General features: G+C 41.4%; 1 protein-coding gene across 2 annotated transcripts; it reads left to right on the top strand.

The window, feature by feature from the left end:
* Positions 1–25,977, top strand: LOC149288551 (DNA methyltransferase 1-associated protein 1-like). 2 transcript variants are annotated; one of them, XM_089491796.1, is made up of 11 exons: positions 1–102; positions 282–373; positions 943–1,138; positions 3,600–3,758; positions 4,468–4,635; positions 6,321–6,506; positions 10,365–10,436; positions 18,330–18,402; positions 19,283–19,569; positions 25,073–25,080; positions 25,920–25,977. In XM_089491796.1, exons 1-11 carry the CDS (start codon positions 1–3, stop codon positions 25,975–25,977), a joined length of 1,401 nt encoding a protein of 466 aa, XP_089347922.1. The 2 variants fall into 2 exon arrangements, with proteins under 2 accessions (XP_089347922.1, XP_089347923.1); XM_089491797.1 differs by lacking the exon at positions 25,073–25,080 and having other exon boundaries at positions 25,918–25,977.
* Positions 25,978–26,050: the final 73 nt, after the last annotated feature.

The raw sequence follows: 26,050 nt of genomic DNA on the forward strand, positions 1-26,050 counted from the left end.
ATGACTACCGGAGCAGATGTTCGTGATATTTTGGAGCTGGGGGGAGGTGATTCGGAGAGCACTGGAATCATCAGTAAAAAAGACATAATAAATGCAGATAAGGTGAAGTTCCTGGAATTGTCATCATTTGTTACCGTATTTGATCAACCACTCAAGTATCCGTTATTGAAATATTACAATGCCACCTAGTATACTGTTTCTTTTTTGTCTCTGGTAGTATAAGGTATGATGGAAAGTATTAATTATCATCATTACTTTAAACAAACTTGTTTACCTTGCAGAAAAAATCTAAGAAATCATCCGAAACTCTGACTTTTAAAAGACCAGAAGGGATGCATCGAGAAGTGTACGCTCTCCTCTACTCAGACAAAAAGTAAGCGGAGATCGTTGTGGCAGGCGGTAAAATTTCTTTGTACCTTGCATACCAACAACTGAGAAATTGATTCTGATATTTACGGGGTCATGTAATATCATGGGTGACCCCACCGTACTAGCATTGAAGACAGCCTGAGGCCTCACAAGATGAGTGAGTTGTGTGTATCTAAGTATTTTAGGGTGTGTTAGTGTGTGTGACGGCGTGTCTTTGTCAGAACTATACTATTTCCCTGCAACCAGCGAGTTTTTAACATTTCCCTATTGGTCGTTCTCACCGGAGCTGCACCAAGAGAGGGATTTTTAAATTTTTAAATTAAAGTATGCTTTCTTTTTTGTGTTCTTTTTAATGGGTGTAGGTCTTAGAACTTATTTGGTCTCCATGCATCTATATATTTAGAGACAGTGTTATTTTGTTTATATTGTCTGATTGTATGGGGCTTTCACATGAATAGTATAGCTGTGTTTGGCAACTTTAATATAACAATTCAGGTGCAGTACATACAGGATATCTCTGATTTTGCACCTACTGGTCTGTGTTCAGCGTACGTTCTTTGTGTCTTGCTGCAGAGATGCTCCCCCTCTACTGCCAAGCGACACGACCCAAGGTTACCGCACAGTGAAGGCAAAGCTGGGCTGTAAGAAAGTGCGTCCCTGGAAGTGGATGCCTTTCACTAACCCTGCTAGGAAGGACGGGGCCATATTCTATCACTGGCGGCGGGCATCGGAGGAGGGAAAAGATTATCCCTTTGCCAGGTTTAACAAGGTAATTTTAGTCCATCCTAATTCTCTGTTATAATTTTTACCTTGGAATTGATTATTCACATTGTTATCAGAATAACACTATTAAGTCTGAGACCTGTCACTCCAATCTAATTTTCTGTTATGGAGAATACATGCTTAAAGCTTTGATAATTTATTATGTTTCATAAGGCATGATTTCTGTGTTTCTTCAACAATACAATAACATCTAGTATATAATGCACAAGCAGTGTTTAAAAGATACTAGAGAGAAAAAAAAACGCTGAGTTTAGTTTTTGTACATAACCCTTTATGGGTATCTATCAGCTAAGGTCGTGACTATTTTTATTACCCCCTCGAATAGAAGGCTGGTCCGGGACCGGATCTTAATGGCTGATGGTAATCGTGAAGATCTTGTGACAAGCTGGATGTTTTCATTTTCTTACTGTAGATGCACACATACAAAACTACAAAATTAGGATTTGGGAAATTACAGATCCATTCTCATAGTTGCTCCTGGTACATGCTATAATTTACACGGCACCTGATTGAGCACATGGGGGTATGAAAGCCATAAAATCTGAATCTGATCTTTTATATTTGTACTGTGTATAATATTTGATCATTGGAAATAGTTTTCATGATCCATAAAATGGTATTGCATCATGTCTATCCAGACAGCTAATCAGATTTATGGTTTTAGTCTTGTCAAGTTGCTGGTAGCACACCTCTTGATTCAGATCAATGCCCAGGTTGGTTGAGAAAAGAAATGGTGGGATACGGTGGTTTCATGCTTGGTGGATCAAACAAAAATATACTGTATGCAAATCCGTTTAATAGGGACATACCCACCATCATATCATTACATCATATTCCTATACATTTATTATTCATAAGGCGCCAGCAGATTCCGTAAAGCTGTTACAATAGACGGCAGTGAAAATAGTGAACGTAAAGTAAAAACACATTTAATCATAATAGTAAAGAAGGAGAAGATGGCCCTGCTCGTTTGAACTAACAATCTGTTTGGTGGTTGAGGGGAAAGTGGGACAGTAGGAGAGGACTGTGTGGATGAGGGTGAGCTGACTGTAGCGAGGGCGATATGGAGAACTCTGTGTTGATCTTGCAGGTGGGTAAGGTGGATGGCTTCTGTAGGTTGCTACTTGAGGGTATTGTTGGGGGGGGGGTTGTAAACTCAACACAACTCCTGCTGCCTGTGACCACGTGATATATTCAACACAAGTCAGATTTAGATTTAACAAGACCCCCTATGTACCCAACCAGAAATTACTCCATTTAATTCCAGTGGGAACTCTTCCTTGCCGCTGATCATTGGCGATACAAAGGGACCACAGAGGGCAAAGAAAATCTAGATATTTACTTTATGTCCCTTTAAAAAAAAAAGTTTTTTTTCCCACCCTGGTATTTCATCCAGCGGTTAAGCCGATGCATTTAGTACTCCGGCTGCCTTCCACTCACAAACTTTCTGACAGGTGCTATCCATAGTCAGCCAAATATCTGAAACCCCCCACTAGTTACCCTCCCTTCTTCGAGGATTCTAATCTTGCACCCCCTCCAGGGGATGAAATGAAACATATCCACACATGTGACAGTTCAGGGCTCCGAGGAGTCTTGCTGCAGTTCTTAAGCTGTGAGTGGAACAAACACAGATGCTTGCACTGAATATGTATGTTCTGTGGGCTCACGGGGGGTGTGAGATGTTTGCTGTGAGAGGTGTAGTTTTTACTTCCTAATCAATTAATTTTTTTTCTTTCAATGGTAGCGACTGAGAATCAGGCAAGGTCACAGAGTCTGTGTACATCACACAGAGACATAGTCTGTTTGATGAGATTTGCCATCTGAAAACATTCTTTAACCATTAATGAAAAAACCTTCTATCCTTAACACGCGTTAAGGACAACTTGCTATTCTTATATGAGGATGCGATGCTTTGACTATAACGGGTAAACGTCCTGTGTACATTGAAGAATTAACTATAGCGCCGTATGCAGTAATGTAGTTTAGCGGTGAAGAGCTGATTCTGTTTCATTAAGTTTAAACAAACCCCCATAATCAGCCGACCGGGCGACGGCCATTGTTGTCAGCCATGTGATATTTTGTGTGATTTTTTCCCCGCTCAAATACCACCCTGAACTGATTTTTAATGGCACTGCTCATGAAGTCCGTTCCACTATAGGCTTTCATTAGTCAGGGTGTCTTGCTCGATGATTAGGACTGAACTGTTCTATTGTTTATCACAAGGCATTACGATAAGGAGTCTGGATGTATGTCTAGTATAATGAGTTTAGCAGAGCTAGAATTAGGCAGCTGTCTGAATATATTATATATTATCTACAAACTATAACTATCTTAAAACAAAAAAAAACCAATACACTAATTTCGATTGCAGAACATATGTAATTCTGCCTTCAAAGTTCTTTTATTTTTTTTATTTTTTCACCATTCTCTTACCCTTTCATTAATAGACAGTACAGGTCCCGGTATATTCAGAACAGGAGTATCAAATGTACTTACATGACGACGGTTGGACTAAAGCTGAGACAGACCATCTATTTGACCTTTGTCGGCGTTTTGACCTTCGCTTCATTGTCATCCACGATCGGTATGATCACCAACAGTTCAAGGTCAGACATTCAACATCAAGTTATTCACTCTTAAAAGCATACTATGTATTAAAATGGTAATGCATTGTAACAGTTTATTTACACACAAAAAATGTCCTATTATACACGCAAGATCTACAATGTAAACAAAGTAAAAATTATGCAAAAGTGGGAAAAACCAAAATGTTCTGTTTAACAAATTTGTAACAAGGCTTCATTGAACAACGAAGGATTTTTTTTGCTGTCATCTTTTTACCCTGTTGTGTGTGTATATCAATATAGATATATATATCTATATAGATATATATAGATTATATATATATAATCTAAAAGTAGTGAAGCCAGCACTCACGGTCTTCAATAATGCTTCATTTTTATTTGCAAGATGCCAAGATGTCAACGTTTCAGTCCACTTGACATCTTGGCATCTTGCAAATAAAATGAAGCATTATTGAAGACCGTGAGTGCTGGCTTCACTACTTCTAGATTATTGTTACTTTGCTATCCGCCAAGCACCGGGCGCCATGTTTTTTGAACTAGGAATCTAGTATTTGTCACCTTTTTTATCTTTAGGTAGGAGTGCGGGGCTATTTTTTTTTTTTTTTAATCTAAATAAATATATAATCCTACTAAATATATTAGGGCATGTGTCAAATGATTGGACACAAATTACATGTTCAGCAGGGCTTTATTGCCCAAGTTGCTCAATGAGATTTGTTTTCTTTTACAGAAAAGATCGGCTGAAGATCTGAAAGACCGTTACTATAGCATATATGCCAAGCTGGCAAATATTCGAGCTACTCCAGGGACTGATCTTAAAATACCTGTGTTTGACGCTGGACACGAGAGGAGGAGGAAGGAGCAGCTGGAGAGATTATACAGCAGGACGCCTGAACAGGTGTGTTCTATGCCTATGTTAAAATTTGTCTTTACCAATATAATTATCCCCTAACCCCTTGTTTTTAGGATCTGTGTCAGGTGTTTAAAAGTGTGGGAGATTCTTTGAAACTTTGGAGAATCTCAAGCCATGCTTTACTGTGTTGAGTCGCAAATAACGTCATAGATAACCTGTCTCAGGAGCTCTGCTTTTAATGCTCAAGGTGAAATACTTGGGAGGTTGAGATGTGCCAAGTGGCCCTGCGCTATTAGGCATTTGTAATAAATACCTAATTTGGTGTTTTTTGTGCATAGAAGTTTACTTTGAGTGTAGAGTAGAAACTTCACGTCCTGCAGGAAATTATAAGTTCTATAAAAAATCATTGCTGCGACTAAGAAAGTTCTCTGATGACTAAAATTTGTTATAGAATTCTGTTTCTGATCTCAGTAATTATCTGACCAGTGGTTAAAGTGTCAACATGTAAATAAATCCTTACAATGTACAAACTAAAAGACATTCCAACTCGCGTTATCTCCAAAGCTTAATACGGTTTGTACGGCTTGAGGAAAGAAAAAATATTCTGCTCAACATAATAATGAATTCCCTTACCCCATACACCTTCGCTAATCAGAGTGAAACGTTCTGTGTTTTAGCACAATCCAGTTAGACACATATACCTAATATGCACGTTAACATAAACTTGTTCCGACGTTTGTCCGCAGGGCAAGAATAACCCTTTCATGGTATAGGAAGTAGATAGATTGTTTTCACAAATCTGATAGAACGAAAGAACCCCGGATACTGAAAGATTCCCAAGCTTTCTGTTCCTTTTTAAGTAGATGTTATAAGTGTTTTCCATTTGCTCATCGTGCCTCATGACCCCGCTTCTACGATTCCACGTAGAAAACTGAAGTTCAAAGTTATGTGAACTCTCTTAGGTTTGAAGTTTGTGTTTTTTCACTGCTTTTCTCACTGGTGCCGTTCCTGATCTCACGCTGTAAAGCAAGAAGGAGTATACAGATCAGGAAGGTGATCTCACTATTCTACACCCATCATACCTCACGGTCTTCTTTAAAGTGTACGTGTTATGCCCTCAGAGCTCCTTTGCCTCTGTGAAATTGGTTCCTAAGCTGGCTTTCACACCGGGGGCCTAACCATGTGTAGCCAAATATTCCGCCTCCTATTCAGACCACTTTCTCACTTAATATACAGCCTGGACACTAATTCATTATGTAATATAACGGGACAGTTGTTGGTATATGCATACATGTCATAGAGCTGCTGATTTTTTTTCTTTTGTTTATCAAAGGAAATTTTGTCGCAAGCTACCAATTACCATCTTCTATAGATGCCCCCCACTGATTCCATTATTAAATTTAATTGTATCTGTCCGATTTGATGACATCATTGCTGTGCAATAAATGTCATTGTTTTTTTTACTATTCATTTACGTTACAGTCGAATCACCTGCGGCACTAAACGTTTGGTTAAAGTTCCTTTTAATGTGGGTAATATTAAAGGAATGGAGTTGGAACCAGGAAACTTTCAGAGTTTCAGAATGTGAAAGCTCCCATACAAAAATGAGACGCTGAATTTGTAGGGAAGGGGGTAAGAATAAAGTGCTGTTTCGTGTCCACTAGATGGAAGCATTAGCATGCTTCGGCCATCCAGTCTGTTTCTCTGGATAATTCTCTTTCCGCCTGCAGGTGTCAGAAGAAGAGTATCTTATCCAGGAACTGCGGAAAATCGAGAGCAGAAAGAAGGAACGGGAAAAGAAAGCCCAGGACCTGCAGAAACTCATCACCGCGGCCGATACCACCACGGAGCTCCGCCGAGCAGAACGGAAAGCCACCAAAAAGAAGTTGCCGCAGAAAAAGGAAACTGAGAAACCTGTAAGTGCAACCCTCAAGATAAAGTTACGCATACGGCTTCTGGGAGTTCACACACAATGCCGTCGCATGCTTCATGAGCACATCGAAAATGTTAGCAGCCAGTTTCTGAATAAAACCATGTTAAGAAGACCCGTGATTTCAACAGGGACAGTGTAGGACTTTACGGTTTAGCCCTGGACAATATCGTTACTAAAGTCCTTGTGTGATATTTCTTTCTGCTATCAGCGTCACATCCCAAAAATAAATATTTACTAAGAATCTGACACGATTTGACAAAATATAAGGGGAATGATGCTGGACATTCTGAAATTCTCAGGATTTCACAAATGTACAATTCAAAGCAATTTGTAAAGGAGAACCTTCACATTCAAGATAAAACTGTAACTGAAGCCAGTACTAAAACATATTTCACGTGTCTTAATATTATCTTTATCTAAATATTCACGTAAAAGGTATTGTCAGGGTTTTTCATGAAAATGTCCCTGTATTACCCATGATCCCTCAGTGAAGATTGCATAGGAATCCTGCTATCCGCTTAAGGAGAAAGCTGCCAGTTATCCCCTATTTTCTCTCCAAAATAACAAAACTCACATGATTTATCTAATACAAGCATCTGAGAACAACTGTGTAGTCCTTCAATAAACGTATAATCACAAATATCCTTAGGACAGCGCTGCTTTATTAAACACGATGGCTCCTAAGTACAGCACAATAAAAAAATAAAAATGGTAATGGAAAACCACATGATTAATATGGTGTAAAAATTAGGATTATGAAAAATAATCCGTTCCTTTTAAATCGTATTTAGGACTTTTTACATGCAGCATGTGCCCTTCTTTGTGAAATTGTAAACCGATATATACTGATAACAAGAAAAAAACATAGTGTTTGTAGGAGAAAATGTAAATTGTGTGTGGCCTTCCGTCTAACCACGTTTTAATTGTATTTATTTGTTTTTGCAATTAACTAGCATTAACACCTCCTAGGTATATAGATACGATTTCATGCTGATGGGTCCTGCGTAAAACCAATGACAGGTGTCAGCCCACCCTTGTGTCGGCTGCATGCAAAGTTACCTTTCTCATCGGTCTGTTTACGCTCAGGGGGTCATCGGGAAACCTTGAATCAATAGCAAGGACGCTGCGTCTCCCCAGAGCTGCTTTTCTTGCTGTTTAATAGTCGTGATCAAACAGCCGTCGAGCTGAGTAACGATAGGCTGCTTAGAGACAGAACTTTGCAAGACGTTTCCCGAGTTATAAGACATCAAGCTGTCCTAGGAAAGCACGAAATATGAATACCGTATTTGCTCGATTATAAGACGAGGTTTTTTCCAGAGCAAATGCTCTGAAAAATACCCCTCGTCTTATAATCAGGGTCGTCTTATAATCAGACCTCAAATAGGTCTGATTATGAGACTAAGATCCAGATCCCCCGCAGCGATGCAGAGGACCTGGATCCTCCTATGTTAACCCCCCCCCCAACTTACCGGTGCTTCTGAGTCCCCGGTGCTTAGTCCGGGCTGCGTGTAGAGCTCTACACGATACAATCGCGTAGAGCTCTACACGCTTCCCGGACTAAGCACTGGGGACCCAGATGCAGGGGACCTGGATCCTCCTGTGTTAACCCCCGACCCAACTTACCGGTGCATCTGAGTCCCCGGTGCTTAGTCCGGGCAGCGTGTAGAGCTCTACGCGATTGTATCGTGTAGAGCTCTACGCGATTATATCGCGTAGAGCTCTACATGCAGCCCGGACTAAGCACCGGGGGCTCAGATGCAGGGGACCTGGATCCTCCTGTGTTATGCGCCCCCCCAACTCAGAAGCACCGGTAAGTTTGGAAGAGGGAGGGGGAGTGTTAAATGGGGGGTGTAAGGCATTTCTGGAGGCAGAGTGCTCTGTGAAATGCTTTTTAACCCCTTTAATGCCACTCTGCCTCCTGAAATGCCTTAAACCTCCCTATATGCCATAATATGCCTTTTAATCCTCTAAGTGCCAGAGTGGCATATAGGGTTAAAAGGCATATCATGGGGCACAGTGGCATATAGGGTTAAAAGGCATATTATGGGGCACTGTGGCATTTAGAGGGTTAAAAGGCATATCATGGGGCACAGTGGCATATAGGGGGTATAAGGCACTTCTGGGGCAGATGTGCATAACTAGGAGGCAGGTTGGAAAATAGAAGGAAATAAAACCAAAATATTTTTCTCAAGCATAGCTTTTATTAAAAAAAGTGTTTAAATGAATTAAAATTTACTGGTAAAACTTTTTTCCTATAGGGTCGTCTTATATTCAGGCTTTTTCTTTTTTTCCTAAATTAATATTAAGATTTGGGGGGTCGTCTTATAATCAGGGTCGTCTTATAATCGAGCAAATACGGTATAGCGCAACTCGGATATTTACTGTTGTACTGGTTGTAATGGGACTCAGCTCCTCAGAAGAACAAACATTGGGGTTGCAAAGAAATGTAGAGATAAAACCAACCCCCAATATATGCAGATCGTACCCTTAACAAGAGAATCGGGGATCTGAACGTTTTCTAGGTAATAGAATACAAAAGGCAAAATAGTGTAGCCATCAAACCCTTTTTTTCTCTTTTCTATTATATTTTTTCCTATTTTTATCTATATTTTAAGCTTCCTGCTGTCACATTACCACGCAGTCCCTTATTCTACCCTATTATCATGATGCTATTAAGCAAGAGCATCCAACACATTCAGAAACTTTATTTCATGATCTGTCATGCCTACAGCCGTCTCTGCCTTTCTCCTCTCCTATACATAACATGTTTACATCATTACTTGTGTGTGATTAGTGATTATTGTTCATGTGCTTTTCATGGCATAATCCGCACAATCATCCTATACGTTTTCACAAAATCATTTGGCCCTTTTGTTCCTAAAATTAGCGCTTCTCGCAGCGATCCGTAGTTCACACTCCGGCTAGGACGTACCTTTACCCCATACTGCTTTAAAGGCATGTTCATAACACGCTGCGCCATTGCAGTAATATATATAATGTCATGACATGCCGATTTCCACGGGAACATGGGATTATGATTTGCCGGAGAATGCGATACTCCAAGTGATGTTTGACAACCTTGGTTCATTACAGCGTGTAACGCCGTGCGAGAGCGATACTTTGTCATGAGTGCAATAGAGTCGGAGTGTCACCTAGTACTGTTTCAAGGTAGGGAGTTAAAACTTGTTGAGGAACTGGAGATATATATATATTTTTAATTTCCCAATAATGACACTTGTTACTGTCAAGATTTGTTCTCCACGCCAATCCAAGACGTGTGCGTTACTTGGCATAGAAAAATCATCGCCAACCTGCATATTGTGATTACTCCAGACTTAAAACTCTGATGTTTTTATGCGGGGCTTGTGTTCGGATTAAATAAATGAGGCTCCATGGAATCGTATTGAGATTTAAGTCCCCCCATCACTCAGGAGAGCCTCCAATTCGTCCCAGGGCTGTAAGGGACCGGTCACGATGGTAGCTCGTCAGCGAACAAACACATTGACGTTTCAAAACGTGAAGCCATCATTACATTGGACGCAAATACAAGGGTAATATTTAGTGTGTTTTACCACTGCCCGATTGGACTTTGTCTGCTAAGTTTGTAATTAGCCTATTTTGTGTGTCCCTGATCAATCTGTTGGTTATTACCAGTTTTAAGTCAAAATATTATTTTATTTTTAACAGTGTAGAATGTGATGGCATAAATTGTTGGCCTATTGTGAATCCTCACATGTTTCGTTTTTATCTCACTCTGAAACAATTGAAATTCCTTTGGTGTCCTTTTTTTACTTTTGGTTTATTAACTGTGTTGTTTTTTGTTTCGTTATATAATTTCCAGGCCGTACCAGAGACCGCTGGGATACGGTTTCCTGATTTCAAGTCTGCGGGTGTAACGTTGCGCAGTCAGAGGGTAAGTCGTGTTCATGGCATGGGTTTAGAATTTATTTTTTTTGTGCCCGTCCTAATGCTCTGGTTTGCGAGGGCGAGGTTTCGGGTTCTCCCAGTCTGTTTTCTTTCCAATGTAACAACAAAGCAGTTCACAACAGGCACCCTTTTTTCATATCTGTAACTCATTATTAGAGTAGCGTTATGGCATTTTTGAGAGTTATTATACAATGACATAGATTCTCTGTTGGACTACAGCTCCCACCATGCTCAGCCAGTGTTGGTGTCCTATATCATGGATTTTTCTGTTGCTTCTGGGGAAGGTGGCTGTCACGTCCTCCAGTGAACTAGAACCTCTTTACTTGCTGGGTTACATTAACAGCACGATTTTTCATGTCGGGATTAACCCTTACATTTGCCGTTTAAGTGGTCAGAAGTAACCAGGTGTCGGCCAGAAAGGGGAAGCTTGTCGGTTTGCAGCGTTAGAGATCCGTGCATAGCTGGTAAGCAGGTCGCTGGTCACTGATAATTCCTGGTCTCAGTCCTGTATTTAAAGGGACCGTTACTCTATCATGTGCATTAAAGTGCATTTGTTGGCTGGGGTGTCTCTTTAAGTCTCTTCACAGTACGACAGCAAACAGAACGGCAGAACTGAGGCTTGGTGTAATGAAGTAGGTAGAACAGGAGAATAGTTAGATCTAGTTCAGTAGCTCAAAATTACATCCATTCACAAGAATAAGGGATGATTTGTATCTTTCTGACAAAGACAGGCATAGCTGGTGTATTCTGGGAAGGTGAAAGTATTTGGAAGAGAGACGGTGTTAGACCGGTAGTTGTTAATTTATTTATTTTTGAACGGACATTGCCTAATTAATGATGAACACCGCTAGATGCGCGCGAGGTAATGGGTGCCGCTTGGCCATATCCTCCTGCTTTCTGTGAGTAAAGAGTCTGGTAATGAGGGGATCTGAGTTTGATACAATGTTGGTGTCCTGATGTTAGCAATTTAGTGACTTAGTTTGGAATTTACTGATAATTCTTACTTGTGCAGTCATCAAGGATTGCATGAGTAGAGCCCCTTCGCCTTCGCATCACGTTTTATTCCACAAAGGAACAGTTTTGATCTTGAAAGATGACAGTTTCATCCACTAACTGAGGGAGGGATGATCTTAGTTATTGATTTATGTGCTGAAATCTAGTGTTTTATAGGAGCTCTAAACATTAGTACCTGGTATGAACCTTGGTTAATATTTATCAGTTACCCTAATTGTTGAGTTAAGGTGTTTCTGTTTTATTTTTTGTTTGGCATTCTGCATTAACCCCTTAATGTCAAAGCCATGTATGGGCTCAAAATGCATTGTTTTCAATGGGTTTAGGGACCGCCCATTGTCCTTAAGGGGTTAAAGGGCAAAAAACTACAAAGCCCACCATTCCCAACCAGAGAGTTTTAAGAACCCTTGACATTTAATTGTTCTGCTTGTAAAATCCACCATGTGTATATGGTAACTAGATTATTTTTAAAACGGGGAGTTTTATAACATTGCACTCTAAATACAGACATTAATATGTAGTGGGTCCCCCATTTGCAACTATAACAGCTTTCACTCTTCTGGGAAGGCTATCCCCTTCACCATACCAACAATGCTCTGCTTCCAACACGGTTGGACGAGCCTGGTGTGGAGGAACTTGATCGGCCGCACAGAGCCCTGACCTTAAGCCCAGCGAACACCTTTGGGATAAACTGGAACAGAGATTGCGTGCCGGGCGTCTCGCCCAACATCAATGCCCGACGACTGGGTCCGAGCATCTCCAAAACTGCAGCTCTTGTTGGGTGTTCCCGGGCTGCAGTGGTCAGTACCTATCAAAAGTGGTCCAAGGAAGGAAAAGCGGTGAATCAGAGACATGATCATGGGTGGCCAAGGCTCATTGATGCACGTGCTGAGGGGGCGAAGGCCGGCCTGTATGTTCACATCCAACAGACGAGCTGCTGTAGCTCAAATTGATAAAAAAGGTTACTGCTGGTTTTGATAGAGAGGGGTCAGAACACGCAGAGCATCGCAGTTTGTTGCGTATGGGACCTCGTAGCCACAGATCAGCCAGGGAGCCTGCGCTGACCCCTGTCCATTGCCAAGAGGCACCTACAATGGGCACGTGAGCATAAGAACTTGGACCACGGAGCAATGGAAGAAGGTGGCTGGTCTGATTAATCACGTTTTCTTTTACATCACATGGATGGCCGGGTGCGTCGCTTACCCGGAGAACACGCGGCACCCGGATGCACTACGGGAAGAAGCCGGTGGAGGCAGTGTGATGCTTTGTGCGATGTTCTGCTGGGAAATTTTGGGTCCTGCCATTCATGTGGATGTTACTTTGACACATACCACCTACCCAAACATTGTTGCAGACCATGTACACCCTTTCATGGACACGGTATTCCCTGATGGCCTCTTTCAGCAGGATAACGCTCCCTGCCACAAAGCAAAAATGGTTCAGGAATGGTTTGAGGAACACGATGAGTTCAAGGTGTTGACTTGACCTCCGAATTCCCCGGATCCGTGCTGGACAAACAAGTCCGATCCATGGAGTCCTCATCTCGCAACTTACAGGACTAGAAGGACCTGCTGCTAACGTCTTGGTGTCAGATATGACAGCACACCTTCAGAGGACTAGCAGAGTCCATGCCTCGAAGGTCAGGGCTGTTTTAGCAATATTAGGCCGGTGGTCGTAATGTTATGGCTGATCGGTGTATATATATGGTATTTTGATACACTTTTTCCTTTTTGATTGCGTTACTGTCCATTCTCCTCATGCTCTTAACAAAGTAACTATTCTCTCCTTTACTAATCAATACTGCGTTCTGTTTACTTTGTTAGGAGACACAATTTTCCTTTTTAAACCACAACATATCTCTGATATTTTTTTAGCATGATAGATGCAATTACTTTAGATAAGTAATCTTTATTTTTCTTTCTTTCTTTATTGATTGCACTGTGGGCATCTGTGAGAGATAAACTGATATAAATCTTTGTTCGCTTATTAATGCCCAAATGTGGTGGTAACATTCCGATAGAATACAAATTGTTAGTATTTGCAGGTCCTGAGCAAACCTTAGGGTTGAGCAACCTTACCTGCCTCGTTAATGGTGTCCAGAGAGGGCTTTAAATTGCTTGAGAGTCTCATTTGGGTTAAAACGCAAAGCAGTCCCACTGAGTCAGCTCCTTGGCAAGCAATATAGCCGTGAAAAACATAGATAACTCACCTAACTTGGGGTACTTGGACATAGTGCCATATAGTGTGATGGAATCCCTAATATTTATGCCCCAGATAGGGGGATCTGGTGTGCTGGGGAAGGAGTGTATGTTCTCCACTTGCGCAGCTCACAGCGTCACACGAGAGAAGCCGAAGAGGAGACGGAAAGGCTCTACGGACTACAGGAGAGATCAGACACTTCCTGCCCCCCCCCCAGGCATGAATATCCGTTATATGGGGGGGGGGGGCATATTTCGTATAAGGAATACTCAACCTGTATTACTTTTGGTGGAGATGAGGCTTCAAAAATATCCCAGCTTCGGGCCCACAAAAGATCTCCTGATCTTCTCCCACCAAAAGCTTAACATTCTTTGTACTTCGGGATGACCTTAAATGTACTCTTTGATTATATGTAATCCCATATGTGTGTAAAATGTCACTTTTGGGTAAACCTAGAAAGTGACGGCAGATGAGAACCATCCCACCCATCTATTCTCCCCAACGAAAATGGGCAAAATGTTGCTAATTTTGTTTCTTGACGAAGGACGTCACCCTATGGGGCAATCCTCAGTAGATTTATGTTTAAGTGGTAGTTGGTGAACACCACATCCCAAAAACCAGTGGATGCTACCCTTTCTGGACTCAGTAGCATTAAATAAACCCTACACCGCCAGCAACTTTATCTTATTCAACTTATTATTCTCGCGCACCTCTGTTGCTAATATCAATGTTGAGGAATCCATCCCCCCCCCTCTTAATTAAGCAACGTCTTCGCGTGTTCCAATGTCTCCCATGTGTGCGCAGTTCATGCAGTTTAAGGAGTTGTTTATTGCAAGGCCAGGGGAACCGTAGTCCCTAAATCAAAAGAGACGTCTGTGTAATTATGCGTGTGAGTTAGACTCCCCTAGAGGACTGTGGGGAAAAGATGGCAAGGGTTGGATGCCGTCCAAAATATATTAACCTTAAAAAAAAAACAAAAAAAAAAAACAAGTACAAGGGGGGGGGGGGGGGGAGCCAGCTAATCAATTTCTGTAGCAAAAGTTACGGTTTACCAGCTCCATGGCAAGGAACGTCCCTAAAAATATAGTGAGAGTACAGGTGATGGAATTATTATAGTTGGCGGAGCTGTCTTTGGTCAATTAAGAAGCCTACAGAGACTTGTCAGGATATCTTCTGCCAGAGAATCACCAGCCAAGAAGAGACGCGTATAACGGCTTCCTAGAGACAAGACGCGGTTGTAGACGGCTACAGTGACACCCGTGTAAAATGCTTACGCTCTGATTTTTTTGAGGAGCCGTGTCTGAAGATCACACGTTACTACTCATCAAACTATACGCCAAGGCCAAAAAAAAGCACACGACACAAGGAGATTAATCGAACGGAACGCATAAAGACGGCTCTTTAATAAAAATCTTGCTGAAACAAATTTGGCTAAAACCCCGTTCATTTTGTAGAGTACAAATATACATATTTCAGATTACTTTGGGGGGGGGGGTATTCGGCACAAATATGCACAAGATTAAAGTAAAGGTCTGGACATTTTTGGTCCATTTTGAAAGTAAGGAATCTTCGTGTATTTTAGTAATTTTAGTTTGCGTAGCAGGGCCTGTCCGTAAACCTCAGGACGGGTATGACAAACGCAGGCGAGGTTATCTCTAAAATACTTTTCAAAAGTAATGTTCACCAATTATTTAGTGCGGCTTTTTAATATCTGTTCAGAAATTATTTGTGTACGCAACCCAATAAAGTAATCTTTTTACTAAACATTTTGCTAATATAGAAGAAAAAGAAAATGTGTATATGTCTGTATGTGTGGATGTCATGTTTGTAAATTACAATTTTTTCACTTAAAATTACATATATATATATATTTCAAGTGAAAAAATAGTAATTTACAAATAAAACATCCAAAGACTAGTGGATATATCCCTAGTTTGAACATTCCACCTCACTGACTCCAACAAACATTATTAGGATTACAGAGGTTGGGTCCTTGTATCCCTCTGATTAATGCTCCAATGTGAAGCTAGACAACGGTTTGGGTTCAATTGGTTGTTTTCGTGGAAAAAAGAAAACCTTTTTGACAATTATGTTACAGCTAGAAATTTCCCTAATGGGCAATTAGCCTTTGAAACTTAAACTTGGATTATGAACACAACGTGCCATTAGGAGTGATACGGGAGTGATGGGAGTGATAAACGGCCTCTGTAAGCCTATGAAGAGATTCCATTAAAAATCAGCCATTTCCAGCTACAGTAATCATTTTAAAACATTAACCCCGTCTGCTGTTTTTCCGCATCCATTTCACGTTATTTTAATGGGCAAAATTTGACCCCAAACTTTTGAATGGTAGCGTAAATAAACCACTCGATTTCTTACGTGTACATACTTTGTTGCTTTTAAATTTAGGTAATAAAAGTGTTTTTTTTGTATTGTTGATTTTGGTGCAGAGGCGCCGTGTTTTCGCAGCATTCTCTAGGCTTGGGGGTCTCGGTTGATGTTACAGGACCCGAGGAGTTAATTATTCCCTCCTACCACCACCCCGCTGGCCACCTCGGTCCGCCGTCCTGTAACGACGCTTCTAAATGTGTTTAGCTAACGGAGCTTACCTAACAGATTATGAGCGCTCTGTGAGTAATAGACTCCTCATTTACTTTTAATACATTTTGCATGGAGAGCAATCAACCTTCATCACTCTTTAAGATGAATCGCCATCCCCGGCTAAATTTTAAAGATATTAGTCCGACAGCAGCCACATAAATCATAACATTTTTCTTAATGATGGTAAAATTAAAATATACTCTGCTTCCCGGGACCCAATGAAGTCTTTCCGCGCGGAAGAGAGGGCAGTGTGCAAAAAAAGAAGAAAAATTAGTGGAAAGATTAATTGATTATATTTACAGGGCAGAGAGCGAAGCCCACTAGAAACGTGATTAGGGTGGGGGGGGTTTCCACTTCTTTGAGAATAATCTATGTTTTACATCGAAGATCTACACATAGCTGGCTCTCCAGAGTATCGCTGGGTCCTTTGTTGACATAAATATGATTGCTAAGGACCAAATCAATTGAAATCATATCCGAGCCCCCGGGGGTATTATTCTGGTGGCTGTAATTCTCGCTGGATTACCTGTTACCTCCACGTGGGGAGGAATGACAAGGGGTGGGGGCAATTGCCGTCTTGGGACGCTCTGCCTTTACAATGTTGTGTGTTTGTTTTGTTGCAGTTCCATACATAGCCACCAGGGTGACCGCATTACTCTGCCTTTCTACCCCAACTAGATCCTTTCTGTGATCCTTTCATGGGCTTTCGTGCACTGTGTGTGTGTATTGCCTACCAAATATGTTTGTAGCCGCTTGGCTGTCCTAGGATGAATGTTGCCAGCGTTTCTCATGTTTTTTAGTGCGATTTTCTTCATACGAAGGCTCCCTCAGACCTCCACGAGGATTTGGTGCTTTCTGGCGGTAACGGGGCCAACCATTTTTTTATTTTTTTTTGTATAGTTTTAGAGTGAGGGTTTTACAGGCGCATCTCTCGTGTAGATTTAAACCTTTGCGATACTCAGTGCTCTACATTCTCCACCTTGTAGCACGAGTTCCGCTTCCTATTGAACGCCTCAAGTGAAATATAAACCCACGAGTATTAAAAAATAAAAATCCCCATGACCTACCGCCCGGTTAGTGGCCACTTACGTCCCTCGCACGGGCTCCTGATAATTATTCGCACGGAGTTAGTCCGCTGAATTTCGTTTAAATCAAAAGGCCAGTAAGTCGCTGCGAAAAGGCGAGGAAGCTGAATCCGAGGCTCGGTCGACCGCGGTCTTGTGATGATGTGAAAATTTAAGCTGCGCCGTTACCTGTGATCTTTGCGATGAAATTCAATAGGTAACAAGTCCCCGTTAAACGATGCTGGGGTTTTTTTTTTTCTCTTATTCTTTCTAAAGTCTTATTTTTTTTTTTTAATGAGTACTCGTAATTCGCTTCGCCCCACTTTCCTCGTCTGGCTCCTGCTGCTTTCTGCTCTGCCGGCTAACTCCTTGGTCCTTTCTTTTGTGGGTTTTCGGCCACACTTCTGTGCGCCGACTTACTTCTCGGCTCTTTGTTATATCACCCGCTAAATGAATCCCTACTGCTCTGGGGCTCCTCCGGTTAAAAAGAAGAAGGAGAAAAAAAAAACAATAGAAGTGAAGAACATTTTGGCCCAGAAGGATTTAAAAACCCAGCTAAATAGGAACAAGAAATCAAACGGGGCATTTCACATTACATGCTATAGCTTAAACCTTTTCATCTTCCTCCCTCCGCAGGAAGTTGTTTTATGAAAACAGAAAAGGTGAACTTTATCCTTCTCCTCTTTCTTAGTCGTTTGGTTACAGCGGAGAACTGCAAAACCAAATGGATTGCGGCATCTTTTCAATGAGATTCGCACAAACCCTTCCAGATAAAATACGAGCCCCTGGTGTCGTCAACTTTTTTTCTCTTTTCTCCTTTTTTTTCCCCCCTATCTCTTTTTTTCCTCTTTTTTTTTTTGTTTTTTTTTTTTTACTCTACGGTTCCCCTTTCTGTACAATGTAACAAAACAAAAAAAGAGATCTATCTACCTTTTGAACTGTGAATCTGTGAGCGAAGGCTAACCGAGAGCTGTGTGGCTCTCTTTTTACCTTTGTGTTTGCAGATGAAACTGCCGAGCTCAGTTGGACAGAAGAAGATTAAAGCCCTGGATCAGATGCTAACGGAACTGGGAGTAGGTGAGTATGGAAAAAAAAAATAAAAAAGGGGGCATCTGAAGTGGGGAAGGGGGACGAGAAGGAGGAAAATGCACACAGAGAGCTCTTTTGTAGTCCCAACGGGCTACATATTTTTTATTCTTCCACTAATACAGAGGATGTTTGATAACGGTTGTACATAGAGATTTTAAAATAACATCTTTGTGTTTTTTAAAAAAAAACGGTTCTTGAACGCATATAAAAGATGCATAGGGCTTTTTTAACCTAATTCAGGCAGGAAAAGCTAATGTTTAAAGGAGTATTTAGGAATAAAAGAACTACCATGCAATACGCCTACGTCGCCCTTTTTGGTTGATTAAATTGGTATTTTTTGGAGAAAATATGCACTATTTTTGGCCTTTTTTGTGCTCCATCCATCCTAATTGAGTCCTTGTGTAAACAGGACAGCTGGGCGAAGGTCGTTCAGGTTCTTCTGCTTAGTCCCATCTAATTAATTATTGCCCAGCTGTAAGAAACGGTATCGCACATCGAATGAAATGAAGTATTTGTGGTGCTTTCTCATAACCTCTCTCTTATAACCTGCGGAGAAAGTGACTGATGTCTCGCGGGTTCTGTCCGAGGGATGATTCACTAATCATTTACTGATAATCATCTGATAATCCTCCACCAGACAGATTTGCCAAAGAATCCATATGCACTGGAGGATTATGGGAGTTGTAGTTCATCCACAGCAGCAGCTCCCCACCTTCTGATTTATATATAAAACAAACCTCTCAAGCTTTTTAAGAGTAGCTTAAGACTTTAGTTTAAACACAGTCTGCTATCTGTGTGTTCCGTTAGAAATCAGAGGTAATTAGGCATGTCTGATCCACGATTCCTTCTCGTTCTTTCCCTCCCATAGATTTGAACCCAATGCCAACCGAAGAGATTGTACAGATGTTTAATGAGCTGAGGAGTGATCTGGTGCTGTTGTACGAGCTGAAGCAGGCTTTCTCCAACTGTGAATACGAACTTCAAATGCTGCGCCATCGCTTTGAAGCGCTGTCCAAAACGGGTAGCACCGGCACAGCCGCCAGTGTGGACGGGTCTGTGGGTGACAGCCAGACCGTCCTCGGTACGGAAGAGATTAAAACAGAAGCAAAAGATCCCATCATAGACGTTGTTGGAGCTCCATTGACACCTAATTCGGTAAGTCGATGAGTGATCGGTTTAAGAAACAATACACAGAAGAAGAAAAAAAACCCAGTAACCAAATTGTGGGTTTTTTTTGTATTTTATTGTTTTATAAGGAAAATTGTAGTTCGTTGTACAAATATTGCTACTTACAGTTACATTGTAGAGAAATTACGGTGTTTTGGAAATATAGGATAAAGAGAGCCATGCTCGGCTATTTTCACCCGATCAGTAAAAATAAAATAAAAAATGATATTTACATCATGGAGCAACCCCGCAGGAAACCTTCCGTGACATCGGTCAGACAAGAGCGTCAAATGACTGCGTATGTACGAATGTATGTACATGTACAGAGCGTAAAGGCGAAAAGATGTTTAGGCCGCAAATGATATAATATGATTTCTAATTGAAACCCCATAGGATGTTACTAGGGAGGGAAGCGGGGATATCAGAAATATAGAATTTATAACAAATGAATTCATTGACTATTCCCATTTATTTTTTTTTAAAAACACAAACCTGTACATTGTTTTTGTTTCCTTATTTTTGATCACTGCGGTTATTTTATTTATTTATTATATTAGCATACATTGAAATAGTAGACTCCTTGTAGTGATTCCAAAGACAGTATTCTGTCACCTGCAACCTTAACACAGGAACCTCTAACTCATAGACCACACATTATACCCCAGTAACACATTGTGATACCCCAGTAACACGTTATATACCCGGTCATCTGACCTCCCTGCCAATAATGCCATTTAAAAAAATAATCCGCAGCTTGCTGGCATCTGCCTGAGCCGCTTCCCGTATTTAGATACACGATACCTGTACGTCTACTCGGATGTAGAAGCTCGATAATGTTCTTCTTACTTTAAAAAGAAATGCAGAATGTGCTGCGATTTAGCCGGAGATTGAAAGCACTTTATCTGTCGGCCGCAGAGGGACAGACGTTAATCTGGACTTGTGGGGTTGGTCATCGTTGGCTTGGCTTGGCTTTAAGGAGCCCCTTGAAAGAAAAAGAAAAAATATTCACTGCATTTTTTTTTCATACAATTCTTACAAAAATGGGTTTAGTTACGCCGAGATAACTACAAATGAGCTTACTATAAGATTCTTGTTCCCCGCTCTTGACACGAGAACCTGGTATTTGTGTTGCGCAAGTCTGGGGAAGGACTTTTATTTTAGTACGGGGCGAATGGGCGCTCACCCCGTATCGACCGTGGCAAAGGTTTACGCCGGAAACGTTTGTCCCGTGACTCCGACGACCCGTCACACACCATGTGATCGATGCAAGGATTTCTCTGTAGCAGAGCTGAATCCATTTGCATGTTAATTCCTAAAGCCTTGTACATCATCGCTTTATTTCTGCAAAATATCGATGAGAACCGGTGACATCATTTTGTAATTTATTTCCCACTGTAATCTGTTTAATCTTTAAAATCTCCCTGATCGGGTGAATCGTTATTATTTTCTGGTCCGTTTTAAAGTTTGATGTTGTGCTTCGAGCCTCTGTAACGAGGACCTTGATCATAGAGAGGGTAAAATTGGGAAACCGCCACCAGCATGGAATTAGCTTGTGGACAGGTTTTAAAGGGTTGATAAGAACTTGCGGAATGAATAACGCCATCACAGGAGCGCTGTTATTATTTATCCCAGACTGCCCCAGCGTGTAAAAACATCACACGAGTTTCCATTACAACAAGAATAGCTCCGTGGTGGGTATGTTCTATCTGCCCAATGTTAAAATATCAAGGCCCCTGCGCTTTTAGACCTGAGGCTGAGGCACAGGGGCTCATAGTGATTTAATACAGAATAATTGGGGGCATGCAGGCTGTACCCCCAAGCCCTCAAAGGCTAATGCTTCGGCTTGTGATTTGCGTAACACTGCTGTAGACCCCAAAACCACCTACTGTTCATGCAACCATGAATTATGTATTATTCTGACATAAACGTTTCACGCAGGTTCTATATGTTGCCCTTTGCCAACATAACTGTTTCTTCTTCCTCATTGTGCAATACCACCCCTACTGGGAGGCCCATCTTCGAAACAATGATATTTAAGTATATTTTCCCAGATCTGGCCACTCCGGTTGTCTTCCCTGTAATTAGGTCTGGGAGATATAACCTAAGCGATGCGGGGAATCAGGAGTGCGATACAAGCATGAAGCAGCGCGGCGCTCTCATGGTTAACATCACCTGGTCTTTGACATATTTCAAAGAAGTATAATCAAGTTAATTTACTGCAAGGCAAATTCATTACCTAAAGGAGGACCCATGTTAAATACAGCGCTGACCTTTACCGGCTGATTACACAAAGACGACACAATTAGATTAGTTCAAGACAAAAGGTCAGGCGCATTCACACTGTGACCGTTTTACACTACCTTGGAACAGAAAACCCACAAATGGCCGGAGGGACGCTGGCATCTCGCTCTCCGCTTGTCCTTTTTTCCTTCTACCGCTGCTTGGGGTTCTTCTGAAGCCAAACAGGCCGGCATTAGTTTGGGGGCTTCACATGCGCTCGTAGCAGCATTTCTTTTGTTCTTTTGTGTGGCTTTTTCACGTCTGTGACTCCCGTTGCATTATAGGTACTGTTCTTGAGGTTGTATTCACTAACCTGGTGTGTTTGTGGGCTGTTACGGCTAATCGAAACCAATTCTCTGACTTCACTGTTCATTATAAAAAGGTAAACTGAAGCGAGCTCCCGCAAGAAGGGCCAAGCCGGCCCTATATAATACCTTAGTTAAATCAATGGGATCTCTTCCAAGGAGTCTCCCCGCATAGGACAGGGCAAGGGTACCAAAATCCGGGCCTCGAGGGCCATAACAATTCTGCATGTGCCGGCATGAGCGGCCCAAACAAAGTCATAGGAACGGATTAGATCTCTTTAGCTAAATCCAGGCCTGGTTTTGGACTTTGACTACCGGGCCGCATCGTGGCTGATGTAGGGCCAACTCGACGCTTCTTGCCGAAGATACTTGCCAGGATGGGCCCTTGAAAGCGCGCAGTGAAGTCGGTGAGCCCAAATGGTTGCCAATAAACTTGTGATTTTCTGTGTAATGATTAACTGGCCCTGAATAGTAAATAGCATTGATTCTTGATACACTCGAGTCCATTCTTCTTTGAGCCCACCGCTGGGAGCCTTTGTGTACTCTACATAATGGTAAATTTTGGTTGAAATTTTAATAGAAGCTGATTTAACGGGTCACACTGAGACTTTCTGGCTCATTAGCGGTTTCATATCCCCAGTTATGGATGCCTGTGGCTCCTGTCTTTGTGCCATTTATTCTATGGATCCCATTCCCTTTTAACTCAATAACCTAATCTCTCCTTTGTTACATGGGGTGTTATTTGGGGGTAAAATGTAAAATATGTACCTGTTGCCACCGCCTCAGCTCCAACTAAATTCCCCTGAGCCCGAGTGACCCCATGAGGGAGACTTAAGGTCTTGCAGAGACGAAGCCCAACTTGGAGCAAATTAGTTCCATGCCGAAGTTCGGCCAGCTACTCCAGAATAGAACGGCTTTTGATTCCCTAAACTCGTACTGCAGTCATCCATCTCTAATGAGTTGGCTGTCCCAGAATGCCTCACACCACAGGCCTTTGTTCCGTTCTCAGAAGTCAGCCCACTAATGGGCAAAAGAAAGAGACCTCCAGTCTATGAAGTCTGAGGCTCCGAGTCAGAATTAGATGACTTTTAAGCTTTCTTCGGCTGCACTCCCGCTGACTCCCTGCTTTCTGAGCTGATTTGAAACCTACGAGTTACATTGTTAACATCAAATGGGAAAAAAATCTTTCATTTCCGAAAGGAGTAAGATTGTATGAATAAAGAGACAAAATGTGTGTATAGATATAATCATTTTACTGTGATTTTGTGTGTGTGTAATATATATATATATTTATTAACAGACAGTACGAGGGCCTTGTTTAATAATAAAAAAAAAAAAAAAAAAAATCACATTTAATGTTTATACATTTTTTTTTTACGTTGAACATTGTTGAATGATTGTCGCTATGACGTAGGACCAACTCCTCCAATCTCCTGGCAGGTGACGGGTTAAAAAGTAATGTAAACGTCTTGCCGGGGGGGGGGGGGGGGGCTCTCGCGAAGTCGAAGGCCCCGGCGATATATAAATTTGATCATCTGACACATTTGAAAAATGAACCATATCCTTTAATGTCGTCCGTCTTATGAATATTAGCAAACACTTGAGTCTCGTTCACGCTGTGACGCGCGATTCCTTTGTTTTAGCCGCTTAATGAGTGGAAGGCAATGAAGAATGGCCATTTATACACATAATTAAAGACAGTGATCCATTACGTTCTCGTCCCGGCTCCTGCCTGTTAGCCGCCTTCCTTTGTATGAGAAAACGGATCCTGTTTAGGAATTTAAATGTCAATGACAGCTGTCAGTGTAGTCTGCGCGGCACATGGCTCGCCTGCTGATGCCCAAAGGGTTAATCGAATAATACCAATTCCCAGCTACGAGGTTTTATTTCCGCGGGATGCTGGGAATATATTTGTCATGTAAATAAGTGCTGGAAGTTTGAAAGGAAAGGCCGCCCAGGTAAGCTATTAGAATCTTTTCCGTTTGCTGGTGATGATTCTCTGCGGCGGGGGGGCTGCCCGGCTTCTGTAACGAAAAGATTTTAAGGCGCGTAGACGAGGTGCAGTTAACGTCGTCGCGGCGGGAGGAAGGACGTGCTTTACCGGCTGTACTTTCTTGTAACAGGGGCTGCAGAGACCGCGTTCATGAGGACGCTCTGCCGAGAGACCGACTGTCCCAGTGGCCGTAATTGCCGTCTTATAAAGAAACGCGTTCTCTTCTGAGTTTTGAGACGAGATCACAATCAAGCATTTGTAGTATTATTACGAAAGCATTTATATTGAAATAAACCTACAAAACCGCCATCATCTCTTACCTTTACAGTGTGTGTTGGAATATAGGCACGAACGTTCAAAAGTTTGGGGTCACTCATGAAAACAAGGACATTTCTAGCTGTAACATAATTGCAAGAAGGGTTTCTAACGATCAATTAGCCTTTTAAACGTAAACTTGGATTAGCGAACACAACCTGCCATTGGAACACAGGAGTGATGGGAGTGATGGGAGTGTTTAAAGGGCCTCTGTACGCCTATGAAGAGATTCCACTAAAAATCATGTGTTTTCAGCTACAATAGTCACTTACAACATTAACACTGATTTTCTGATCCATTTCATGTCAATGGACAAAATTTGCTTTTTTTTTTTCAAAAAGAACATTTGTAAGGGACCCAAACTATTATACGTTAGTGTGTATATGTTGAGTATACACCATAAAAGCTATATAGAAACAAGCCGAGGGGGTGCGCTGCCTCTTGCCCCTAGCAGGGATGGTGTTGGGGAATGATGACCTTCTCCCACGTGCGGTGGCAGCTGCATCACCTCTGCACGTCAGACACTCTGATCAGCAGACTTTATTAATGAAAGAGGTTATTGCTATCGTAATAAGTTAAAAAAATATTATTAATTGAGCAGCAAACGTGAATCCCGAATACTTTATAAGTAAACTTCTTTGATTAGTTGAGTAAACAGAATTCCAGGTATAAACAGCAAAGTTTTGAAGGTTCGCCCATTCGCATGCAAATGCCATCATCTTATTATGCAAATGAGACCCATGCGATCCACCAGAAGGAAATTAATGTCGTGCTGCTTGTCGCTAAAAAGCTTAAAGAAAATCCTTCCATGACTTGCAGAAAACAAGGGCAGGATTTTTAAGAGCAACGCCTGAAACTCTGCTGCTCAAAAAGTACTTTAGAACTGGGAATATATATATAAAATACGCTTTTTCTTTACTTAATTAACCTCAATTACAAAACTACAACTTTGCGGCTTTGCTGTTTCAGAGGTTTTAAGCAGGGATTTGCGTAACCGATATGTCTAAATATATACTGCTCTTTAAGGTTGGGTTGGGGGGCAGATGCCATTTGATGTACTTTGTTACCAGGGTAAAAAAAGAACATTATAACAATAACTAGTTTGATATCTAAACGCTGTAATGGGATAAAAATGTATGGAAAATGTTGCATGTCACAACATAGGACTCCGCTATAAAGTGAAGCCACGGGAATTATATATGCAGACCTTTTATTTTTTTGTCCTATACCATGGAATTCTTTATTCTTGCTTAAGAAAGGTGTAGTTCAAACAATTATTTTTAGAATATTGTTACATTTTTTGGCCCTTTTGCCGATGAACATAATGCGCTTTTGATATTATTTTGGATGTAGCAAACTACATTTCTGCCGATTCCTCTTGATTTCTGTGATCATTTGTATAAATCCATAACATTTTCTTTTACCTTATTTCGCTCTCTACAGAGGAAACGCAGGGAATCGGCTTCCAGTTCCTCGTCCGTGAAGAAGATGAAGAAGCCTTGAGTTTCTCCAGTGTCTGCGAGATTGTGAGAAAAGTTGGATCGGCTTCACAGACAATCCAGTTGTTGGATTCAAA

Source organism: Sceloporus occidentalis, unplaced genomic scaffold (genome assembly GCF_023333645.1).
Source record: "Sceloporus occidentalis isolate IW3139 unplaced genomic scaffold, rSceOcc1.0.p SCAF_51, whole genome shotgun sequence".
Lineage (NCBI taxonomy): Eukaryota > Metazoa > Chordata > Lepidosauria > Squamata > Phrynosomatidae > Sceloporus > Sceloporus occidentalis.

Bases quoted from the DNA above. Each gene is read 5' to 3' on its own strand.
- LOC149288551 (XM_089491796.1), top strand. From the start codon at position 1: ATGACTACCGGAGCAGATGTTCGTGATATTTTGGAGCTGGGGGGAGGT. The intron at 103-281 runs GTGAAGTTCCTG...TTTACCTTGCAG, and splicing joins ACATAATAAATGCAGATAAG to AAAAAATCTAAGAAATCATC. The intron at 1,139-3,599 runs GTAATTTTAGTC...TTTCATTAATAG, and splicing joins CCTTTGCCAGGTTTAACAAG to ACAGTACAGGTCCCGGTATA.